Below are 11,212 nucleotides of genomic sequence, written 5' to 3'. Positions count from 1 at the left end.
TTGTCTGGTCCAAACTCGATTATTTACAGACCGCCGTCATATAGCTGGAATATTGCTGAGTGCGGCGTTAAAAAAAACAACCAACCAACAACAAGCCATCTGAAGAGCCGACTGCAATCAGCCTGTCGTCATCGCACGCATTTTTCAGGCTGCACGCTTTTCTCGTGGGCTTCGTTTCAGTTCAGCGCGGCATCAATTTTATGTGGAAACGTTCAACAATGTTCAGACCATCAGGTAACTTAGCTTTTTACTTGTTTATTTTCTTGAACATGTGTAAACGCGGTACCGGGGACATGAGCAATTTCATTTAGAAGACATCTTTCTTTATGAAACAGTATTATTTATCATTTGTAATTACGTTGCTTTTCAGTTACTTTCAAGACTACCTTGTTTCGAAACTGATTTTCAGCCACCAAGAGTGTATTTATCTGAAATCGATATTATATTAAGAGTCATTGATTACAAATGATAAATTGTTTCATTGAAACTGGTCAAAATATATTTTTAGTTCTCTCCCTGTGTAGTATAGTAGTATAGGTAATTTTTCTCTCAAGTCAATTCACCTGTAAGACACTAGTCGATGAATCACTACTTACCAGTAAGTAATCTGTGAAGTTCCGGGTTAGAATAGGTCTTCAGCAACCCATGCTTGCCGGAAAAGGCTACTATGCTTGTAAGAGGCGGCTAACGGGATCGGGTGATCAGGCTGGCTGACTTGGTTGATGCATGTCATCGTATCTCAATTGCGTGGATCGATGCTCATGATATCAATCACTGGATTGTCTGGTACAGACTCGATTATTTACAAACCGCCGTTTGTACACAGCCCTGTGTTTTGATGCGAGACGAGTCGGCGAGTAGCTGCATATTTCAACGGTTTAAATAAACAAAACAGGATTAATCACATGCCTAGATTACCTCAATCTCATTAAAATCGGAGGGGGCACGGGTGGCCCAGTCGTCTAAGGCGCCGTGATTCGATGTGCAGGGTTGCGTCCCTTAGGCACGCCAGAAACCTATGATTGTGGGTTCGAATCCCGGTTCGCCCCGATTGTTTCTAGGTTTGTCAGCACCATACCAGTGCTCGTGGGTTTCACAGAAGTGATAAACGTCTGAGACCTGCATCACTTCGGGCTTTCCTCCCACATTAAGCTGACACGCCGTGATATGACTGGAATACTGTTAGAAGCGGCGTTAAACCCAACTCACTCACTCACTCATTAAAATAGGATACAAGTTCTCGCTACCGCTGAGGACATCCGATTACAGGTCATGTCGGAACGACCTTTCGCGAACTTTGACCGACCAATGAAATTACTAACAAGAAGTCGACATTAGCCACTAAGAAAGAAGCTTTTTTAAGCATTGGGGCACTAGTTTCAAATTATCGACTTCCATTCCAGACTATGCTTTAAAAATCAGTCAATTTTGAACCAGTCATAAAGTCCGGAACAGTAGTTTTGTGTTAAACTTTAGTGGTTGCATGATTAGAAAACATGTTCCGCTGACAATGTAACACAACAATATGAATATTTCATTTTTCCTTTTCATACGTGTTCGTATCGTTATCTATCGTGTAGATGTCCAATTTTCGATCACGAACGTTTATACTACCTAATTTCGTTTATCCGACATACTCGTTAATCCGACATACTCGTTAATCGGGACTTGACTGTTTTCGGATTTTTCTGCCTTTTGGAAAAAAATATGCCATTTTCTGTTTAATGGAGACAATGTGTATGAATGAATGGGCATGATATTTTGCAAAATCTATTTAACGACCATGATATCTTTAGTTGCAACCCAAAACGTTATAAATCCCGCGGAAGGTTTTCGGCAGGATTGTCCGTATGTATATAACATGGTATATCCCCTTTCTTGAGAGGTTTACGGCCAGTCCGACAATGCTCTATTTTTCAGAGTGAAGAATGAGTTGTCTTCCTTACATATTTTCCTTGTGTTTGTTACTTAAACCCTGAGGGTTGTTAATAAATCATACAGTTAGATACACTCCCTGAAGGTAAGATCACTTCGTATTATATTATTGATACAACTGTCGGAAAGTTTCGTGATATTTAAATTCACTGTGGTAAAAATGCAGGGACATATGTTACAGTAGCTACAATCACGACAGGCAACAACCGCCCTGTTTTGATATAGACTACTAATCTAACATCTAGAACATATAGATTGCTGAACAAATTTAGAAAATATTAATTCGATGTCAATTTACGCCTTTATCTTAATGCGAAATCTGAGTACAAGAAGTGCTGTAGAAAAACGAAGAATGCAAACGATGCTAAGCTGTGTGATGATATAAGGTGGCAGCTAAACATGAAGACTGTAAACGTTTCTGGAATTCATTAAAAAGGCGATACAAAGTATCTAATTATCCCTTGACACCAGATGTCTGGTTTACTTATGTTAAAGATCTACTTTACCCCGCATTAATAACCTGGAAGCTTAACCCTTTCACTGTTATGTAACGCAGTGTGTAAATTCCCATTCATGTGAAGACTGCAACGAGTTACCATTTACAGATGACCTATTATCAGGTGAAATATCAGAGAAAGAGATTGAGTGTGCATCACAAAATCTGACAGCTGGTAAATCTGCCGGTGAAGATGGAATACCATCTGAATTTTTTAGGTTATCAGGCACAATTCTTATATCATATTTAAAATTGTTATTTTATAAAATTATCACTACTGGAGCGTTCCGGAGTCGTGGAGCGTTGGTATGATATTACCATTGTATAAATCGGGTACACGGTCGGAACGCAGTAATTAAAGGGGTATTCCTGTTGTTAAATGTAACGGGAAAGATACTTACTTTCATTATAGCACAACGCCTTAGTTGCGTCCCTTGGGCACGTCAGGAACCTATGATTGTGGGTTCGAATCCCGGTTCGTCCCTATTATGTTTCTAGGTTTGTCAGCACCAGACCCGTACCCGTACCCTTTTCGCCGAAGTGGTAAACGTCTAAGACCTGCATTACTTCGGGCTTTCCTCCAACATTAAGCTGACACGCCGCGATATAACTGGAATACTGTTAAAAGCGGCTAAAAACACAATCTAACATCTAGTGGTGTACGCCGGGGATGTACAGTAAGCCCAGGCTTGTTTATTTTTTCATTAATAAGTATGAGTGAGTATTGTTTTACGCCGGTTTAGCAATATTCCAGCAATATCACGGCGGGGGACACCAGAACAACACACTGTACCCATGTCGGGAGTCGAACCCGGGTCTTCGCCGTGACGAGCGAACGCTTTAACCACTAGGCTACCCGACCGCCCCTTTTCATTAATGAGCTCGTGACAGAAATATATAACGAATGTCATTGTCGTGTTTGTCACACAGGATATTAGAGATTGTATGTTACTTCGATTTGCTGATGTGTTATTACCTTTTCATACCTTGTTAATGGTCTACAGAAAAATTGAATGTAATATACTCTGTTTGCAAGAGGCCGATACTGGAAGTTAATTGGTCAAAAACAAATGTATTTGTCTTTAAAAATGGAGGTATCATTTCCAAAAATGAAAAATGGACACATAGTAATATCGCCTTAAATTGTTTTACTTATTCTTAATATTTAGGCCTGGCTCTACTGTCATGGTCCGTTGCGTGCACACAATATTAATTAGCATCGCAACCATCAAAAGCAAGTATACCTATCTATATATTTTTCAAGCAAAATATACATGTATCCTCTTCTACAGCTCGTGCTATATTTGACTGAAAATTGCGCCAATCCTGTTATACAGAGAAGAATATGGGGCGCAAAACATAATGACGCTTTTGAAAAAGTACATTCTTCTTCCTCTTAATGTTTTTTAATGGTTGAAAATAAAGCTGTTTATGGTATTAAGTCAACTTCGAATGACAACATATTGGTTAAAATTACGGAGGATGGGATCGCAAAGATATCCTTACCAATGTTATAAACTACTGAAAGCTTTTGATGACGACAGAAAAACGAATTGGGTGTCCAATGTCAGATATTTAATATTTTCTTGTGGTTATTTCTTCGTGTGGATTTCCCAAGATGTAGGGATTCAGATTTGTCCTTATACTTTTAACAAAGGTTACATAACATGGCAAAACTGGGATGATAGTATATTTCTTCACGTTTCCTCAACCACTGCAATGGTATTAGTATCAGTATGTAAGTATGTTAGAAGATATATCGCTTATTAGGACAAGGACATTATGTGGGAGTGGGTTAGAGAGTCATCACACAATTTCAACGTACTATAAAATCGGCTAGTCAGGGCTAGTAAAAGCAGACGTCGTTCATTTACATCCCAGTAATATTTGTGGCACATCGGGGAATCTTGCAGGCCAAGGTAACACATTAGCTCCTGGAGAGGGAGACATTGATATTCTGCTGTCAGGATTGGCCGTATGGCTTGGCGCCTAGCACATATGCCGTCGTACGATGCGTATGCGTCGACGGACTGTAATCGCAGACACGCCTGTGTTGCCAGGGATGGTTATGGGGAATGTGAGAGTTGCTGTCCGGAACTGTGTCGAAGATGCGTGTTTCTCATCCATATCTCTTGTCAATGGGGTGTTACGAAGAGGACGGTCTCTGACGTGGTTGTTCCGTTGATAACGTCGCCATGTCTTGCTATGGACGTTGAATTGACGTTCGACGTCACGTTGCGACGTCACGCCGGATTAAATCATTCCTGTGGCTCTCATCTTTCATTTTCACTGACAAAACGGTCAAAAGTGTTGTTTTTGTTTATGCTGTATTTCGGATGATATGATATGGAATTGGATTGGTTATTTGGCCTCTTGTGGAGAACATTTGAAGCATTCTTTCCCGAATACTTGTTTTCTTCTTGCACACACTGAAATTGGTAGGTTGTGTTTCCTCGAACTCTTTCTTTTCCCAAGTTCATATTTAAAAAAATCATATTACCGGTACTCCTTTGTTCTCGTTTTCGTCATGAACTGTGGCTATGCCCTTATTGGTCCCTAAACGCCACGTTTTTCCTGCTAATTTCCAATAAGCGCTCATGGGCTGTAACCACTAAATTCAGCGGGTGGTCAGGCTCAGTGATCTGGTTGATTGTGTGTCATCCCACACCGCCGGCGTGGATGGAAGCTGCGGTAACCGCATCTCTGTGCTGCTCCTATAAACGATTTTGATATTACCTTGCTGCTGCACAGAGCAACGAACTGTCCCATAGTGTATTCCAGATAGATTCCGACCGCCTCCGTGGTCTAGTGGTAGAGCGTCCGCCCGGAGAGCGGAAGGTCAGGGTTCGATCCCCGGCCGTGTCATGCCAAAAGATGTTAAAATATGGTACTTGTTGTTACCCTCTCTGGTGCTCGGCATTAAGGGGCTAATACAAGGACTGGTTGGCTCGGAGTCAGTATACTGTGTCTGAGTGGGGTATTCATGTTAAACAGCGGCATGGTATCTCATAAATCGGCATCAGTCCGGACTAGTACAAGCAGCCACACACGCACACACGTGCATGCACGTCGCTATATAAGTGCAATAATCTTGGACGCGACGTTAGACCCCATTTCACCTCGCCTTACCAAATAGATTCCAGATTCGTAACATGCCGCACTAACAACCCGGCCATAATGTCATGAATCCTACGCACACGAAAACTGCAACACGGTTCGCCTCCTGAACACTTGCCATCAAATATGTGTACTTATGGTTTCGTTCATGCAACTTTCTTTGTGGGAATGAATCATCGAGAGGATAAACTTTTGTCGGGCCCAGTTTCTAAATCTACTGTAAATAAATTGTTGCACGACTTAAAATATAAGTACTCGTATGAAAGAAGGCAAGTGACCAAGGAAGTGCAGTTTGTTGCGTTAGGACTTGATGCATTGGATCATTTAGACACAGACAAAATATGATGCAGTCTCGAGACCCCCCTCCCACACACACACACACAAACACACACACATACCCACCCCCTACGTGTGCTATGACAAATGGCCAGTCCCTTATTAATTCCATTCGTTTGTTGGCAGACAAGAAGCTCTTCCTTTGTCCTTTGGCCATTATGGTGCTGTTGATGGTGTACCAATACAGGTGGAAAAACAGTTCATGGACATACTTTGGAGGCGATCCCATGCATCTGCAATCTCTTCCTGAGTACAGGTATGTAAACATAACTTTTCTGACGCTGCAAGGGGCGGTTGGCTAGCCTAGTGGTTAAAGCGTTCGCTCGTCACGCCGACGACCCGAATTCGATTCCCCACTTGGGTACAATGTGTGAAGCCCATATCTGGTGTCCCCCATCGTAATATTGCTGGAATATTTCTAAAAGCGGCGAAAACAATACTCACTCACTCTGACGCTGCAACGAATAAAGCACTTTCATGATAGATGTATACACGTGCATCTCACACATCCATAAAAGTACTTTCATGACAGATGTGTATACGTGCATCGCACACATCCATAAACATATACGATCGGCCTAAATAAGGGAACTTATATGAAATTATAGTGAGGTGTAATAACAACAAACGTCTGTAAAATATATTTCGGGTGTGTAGATCAAAATATGGTGTCCACCGAGTTCAGCAATATATGCACCACACCTTGATGGCGCACCGTTGATTAACTTGACTATGGTTGCCCTTGGTATTGCCCGCCATTCCGCCTGAAGACCTACCCCAAGCCGGGCCATGTTGGCGGGTTCTGGGGGGTCTCAGGTGTACACCTTCCGCCCGATGCTCTATTTGGGACACATCAGGGGGACTTAGGGGGCCACTCTAATGTCCGTGTGTTTTGTCGTTGGACCTGGCTAAGATGTGGTCTGGTATTGTCGTCTTGTCGAACACAATTTCTGCCGGTAATTCTCGTGAATGGAACAACGGCAGGACGAAAAAGGTCAACATATCCTGTCCAGTCAAATGTTCATTCACAATAATCTCGTTGAAATATATCCAAGTAGGCTACAAAGCCTGGAAATATTAATTTAAATACAGATATAAATCTGGAATGCACAAGGTTGCAAAACTTTCACTTGTAAATGTTGTTGTTAACATATTTTGTTTCATTCCTAGGAACAAGAGGCAGCACGACAAGTGGCTGATTGCGTCATCGTTTACTGGCGATGACGTCATCAAGATACCCGGATGGAGAGTACTGTTACTTGTCAATACTAGCCTATCACAATCTGTGTGCAGGTATGTTATTTATGATATACATTCTCAAAGATTCTATTGTCATCCCGAAATAACATATGGGAAACATGTGCCAGTTGCAATGTCAGATACGAAATCAAAGTACGCCAATTACCAAAGTTTTATACGATACCATGTTTTTCCTATCATTCCGAGTTGTGTACCTACTTTGTTCCTCCCCCATCCCCAGCCCTTGTGCCAAGAAAGAATTGAAAGGAACGCAGCTACGGTACGGTACCCCTTTAACATGGGCATATACTAGTATACATACTAGGCGATCGGAGGTGAGTCACAAGGGAGGCTTTGAATTTAGAATTACAGTAGCCCGATTAAGCCTTATATACGAGCGGAAAAATGTAACGCTGCTTCATATAAAATTCAATAAAAATAAATGCAATGATGAAATCAAATAATGCATCTTTCGATACATGTTCGTGAAGACATTTCCTCGACCTTTGAGGTCGTGATTCACAGTTTGCATGTACATGTTCATACACAGGGTACGATTTTAATGTTTCCGTGTTTGTTGGGAGTATGCTACTCACACACGTGAATTTGTTAATGTGAACAGCATACACTGTTTGTTTAGCTATCAGGTGCTCATAACAACACTTTTTAAACCGTAACAACGCTTACGTCGCTTGCTGAAAATCAACGTCTACGGTCAGTGGTTATCTTGCCAACAGGAATAGCGTAAAACGAAGTCGCCAGACATGTTAATGTTCATCGAAACACAATATCAGCTCTTCTAAGGTGTCATCTACAGCAGGGCACCACTCATGGATTGCCACGGTCCAGTCGTCCACGTGTGACGTCACGTTAAAAAGACAGCCATATTCGGTTGGTGCATTTATGGAATCGATACCAAATTGCCACAATAACAGCTCGAACAACTTCAGGCTTGAGAACCGTACGCAACCGATTGAGGGGCAAAACATCCAACGCCAGAGGTACGCCCAATTTTGCTTCACGTCACCATTAGGGACGCCTCTCTAGACAGTGTCTGTGGTTCAGAAGACAAGACTCGGACAGTATACTGTTTGCTTATAGCTTTCTCCTGGATAGCACTGATGGTCGTGCAAGGGTCTTCAGTGAGTGAGTGAGTATGGTTTTAAGCCGCATTATTCCAGCAATATCACAGCGGGGGACACAGGAAATGGGCTTCACACATTATACCCATGTCGGGAATCGAACCCGGGTGACGAGCGAACGCTTTAACCACTAGGCTACCCGACGCCCAGAAGAACGTTATAGCGACGCTTGAGTTACACAACGTCGTCAGTTTGGGGGTGGAAGTGTAATTATATGTGGTGGCATCACAACTCATGGGAAAACACTACTCTTCATTGTTAATGGCAATTCGATTGGCGTACACTACCCGGGCGACATCGTTTGAGATCATGTTCTACCTTTTGTGCAAATGCAGACACTGTAACGTCACGGCGCAGCAGGATAATGCCCGCCCACACGTTGCCCGTGTTGTAACAGACTTTTAGAGGCAGCATAAAATTGCTGTACTGTCAGGGCAGGGCTCTTTCTCCAGAATTCTTCCCCATGGAACATGTCTAGGATAAAATGGATGGACAACTACGACAGGACTAGAACCAGACGCTAAAGCCAATCTTTGGCTAATCTTTGGTTGACCTTTTTAACAGGATCCTCCAGGCTGTTTTCAATCATCTGGTGTATTCAATGCGCCACCACTGCCTCGCCTGCATCAACGCAAATGGTGGTCACCCGAGTTATTAACATTGTTAATTTTCAATAACATAACATTTATACTGCTTGATATGAAGCACAGATGTTATTTCCGCAAGTATATATCCAAATGGCGTCGGTAGATATTGTTTGTTTGTTTGTTTGTTTGAATTGCTGTAAAACTGCTGACTCCTGTATAAAATGCATTATTTTTTCTCTTTCATCCGACAGACGCCCGTGGTGCATTACTCTCAGCTCAACTAATCCCCTAATGTCCGCTGACATTGTTGTTGATGATCTGTTCCACAAGAAACAGGCTTACCTTTATGCTATTTCCAACGGCGCCAAACACATGTGTGTGATCCGTCATTTCAATACCTATGCATTAGAAATGCTGAAGAGAATGTCTGACAACATACCGCAAACAGGATTAGTTCTTATGCGCAACGAAACGGTATTCGATCCCCATGTATTATTTAAGCCACCAAGTAACGAAGCAATGTCATCTTTGAACGAGTTTTACATTGATGAAAGTGTAAATCCATTGGTCATGTCGGTGTTAAATCCTCTACAGCCTGAAATGAATATGGGAGGGCAATGCAAACGACCAGTATATTTTGAATCAATAAAACAGCATGCTCCTATATTTCTTCAAGTAAATACATTTGCTTCACTTAGTTCGGATGTTATGGTATTCCATTATGATGCATTCTGGGCACTCCCTTTATTGGATGTCGACAAAGGAGATTTCATAATACAACGTGTCTTATGTTATTTAAATGGAAGAGTCGGAATCTATCCATTTCCTGTACCACCACAATCAAGGATAGCCCACACTACCTCTTCAAACAGTTTGGTTGACTTTCTGCATTCCTGGGACTGTGTCGGTAACCTAAATGTGTTAGAATGCTTGGCTGATGTGGTGAAACTTCTGAAAGAAAATCAACTTCTCAGTTCGTGTGAAGCCTTTTTGGTAATTGAATGGCTTGCGCAGTTAAGGTCAATCCAATATATAATTCCCAAACGAATCCCACAACAAAGATCCCTTGATTTAAAGAAAAAAACTTTGGGAATTATCGCTACTCCAATTAAGTCGACTTCTATGACGGACACATATCACAAACGTCTGAAAGCTGTCTGTCCAAAAACTGATATAAAATTCCCAGATAACACAAAAAATGACATAGCGCTTATTATATCCTTTAACCAGCCATCACTGTATGCCAATATTCCATTACTAGAAGCCATGTATCGCCCTTACTTCAACAATATCATTTTCTGTGGACCCGAAATAAAGAACTTCACATCCTATGTTCAGAATGCAACCACGGGGTATTTCATATACATGGAACTCTTCAAGAGAGACTGGCACTACATGTATGAATGCATCATTGAAGCAATGAAGCTTAATGTCGATGTGAAAGGATTCTTACAGATTGGAGATGACACTCTGATTAACCCTTGGAACATTGACACACTGCCACGTGATAAGATCTGGCTGCATACAGGTGGCAGGCGCGAGAATGTTTCTCAAAAGGATATCAATCCCCTGTGGATTTGGTGGAAGGATGGTAAACCGAGGATACTAGCGGTCATTGATGACATAAGAAATATGTCACAGTTGAACTCAACAAGGTCTTTTGCAAATCGTTTTCTTCACAATTATATGAACAACTCTAACAATTTTACAACTTTGACCATTCAAGGCTGTGATTTTATGTACGTACCTGCTTCCTTTAAAGATAATTTTACACTTGTTGCTAACTTGTTGTTGAAACATGATGTCATGGTGGAAATAGGATTTGCCAACGTTGCTTATGGACTTCAAATGTGGAAAGACATTCATTTTGTGAAAGATGGCAGCCTTTGGGATAATAGGGAACAATATATACAACTTTATAACACCAGAGATATTTTTTTACATCCTTTCAAACTTAGGTATGACCTTTCTGAAGAAGCAGGAAGACAGTTCTTCTGTGGCACATATCTCAATGCATCAGCAAGAGTAGGGTGAGAGGATATACTTGCACATACAATGTGCGTGTGTGTATTTCACTAACTGGCTGTTGTACTTCAAGAGCTCGTGTCTCAGTATTATTGCCAACTAAATGGACATGTACATGTACCTGTCCTGAGGTCGGGTAACAAAGAATTAATGAATATACTCGCTCTCTGTTCTCAATTCAAATTGTGTTACGCACCTCAATTGTTTTTTTAAAAACTGCATTCATATTGAATAACTAAAAGTAAACAATGAAGACCAAAGCAAAATACTTTCCAGGAACTTGAAGTGAATGTTATTTATACATCCGAAGGGTTTAATTCTGCAATATTATGTTT

The 11,212-nt window shown here is 41.4% G+C and overlaps 1 protein-coding gene across 1 annotated transcript; it reads left to right on the top strand.

The window, feature by feature from the left end:
• The first annotated feature begins 218 nt into the window (after positions 1-218).
• Positions 219-10,886, top strand: LOC139472962 (uncharacterized). The gene is made up of 4 exons (XM_071255443.1): positions 219-234; positions 6,011-6,140; positions 7,055-7,177; positions 9,104-10,886. Exons 1-4 carry the CDS (start codon positions 219-221, stop codon positions 10,884-10,886), a joined length of 2,052 nt encoding a protein of 683 aa, XP_071111544.1.
• The last annotated feature ends 326 nt before the right edge of the window (positions 10,887-11,212 follow it).

The sequence above is a fragment of the Haliotis cracherodii genome, unplaced genomic scaffold (genome assembly GCF_022045235.1).
Source record: "Haliotis cracherodii isolate W230 unplaced genomic scaffold, xgHalCrac1.p SCAF_26, whole genome shotgun sequence".
NCBI lineage: Eukaryota > Metazoa > Mollusca > Gastropoda > Lepetellida > Haliotidae > Haliotis > Haliotis cracherodii.
Note: the sequence above shows the minus strand (reverse complement) of the source record. Positions and strands in the feature narration are given on the sequence as shown.

Excerpts from the sequence above, each read along its gene's own strand:
- LOC139472962 (XM_071255443.1), top strand. Across the intron at positions 6,141-7,054 it reads CAATCTCTTCCTGAGTACAG|GAACAAGAGGCAGCACGACA; the intron begins GTATGTAAACAT and ends TTTCATTCCTAG. Across the intron at positions 7,178-9,103 it reads CTATCACAATCTGTGTGCAG|ACGCCCGTGGTGCATTACTC; the intron begins GTATGTTATTTA and ends TTCATCCGACAG.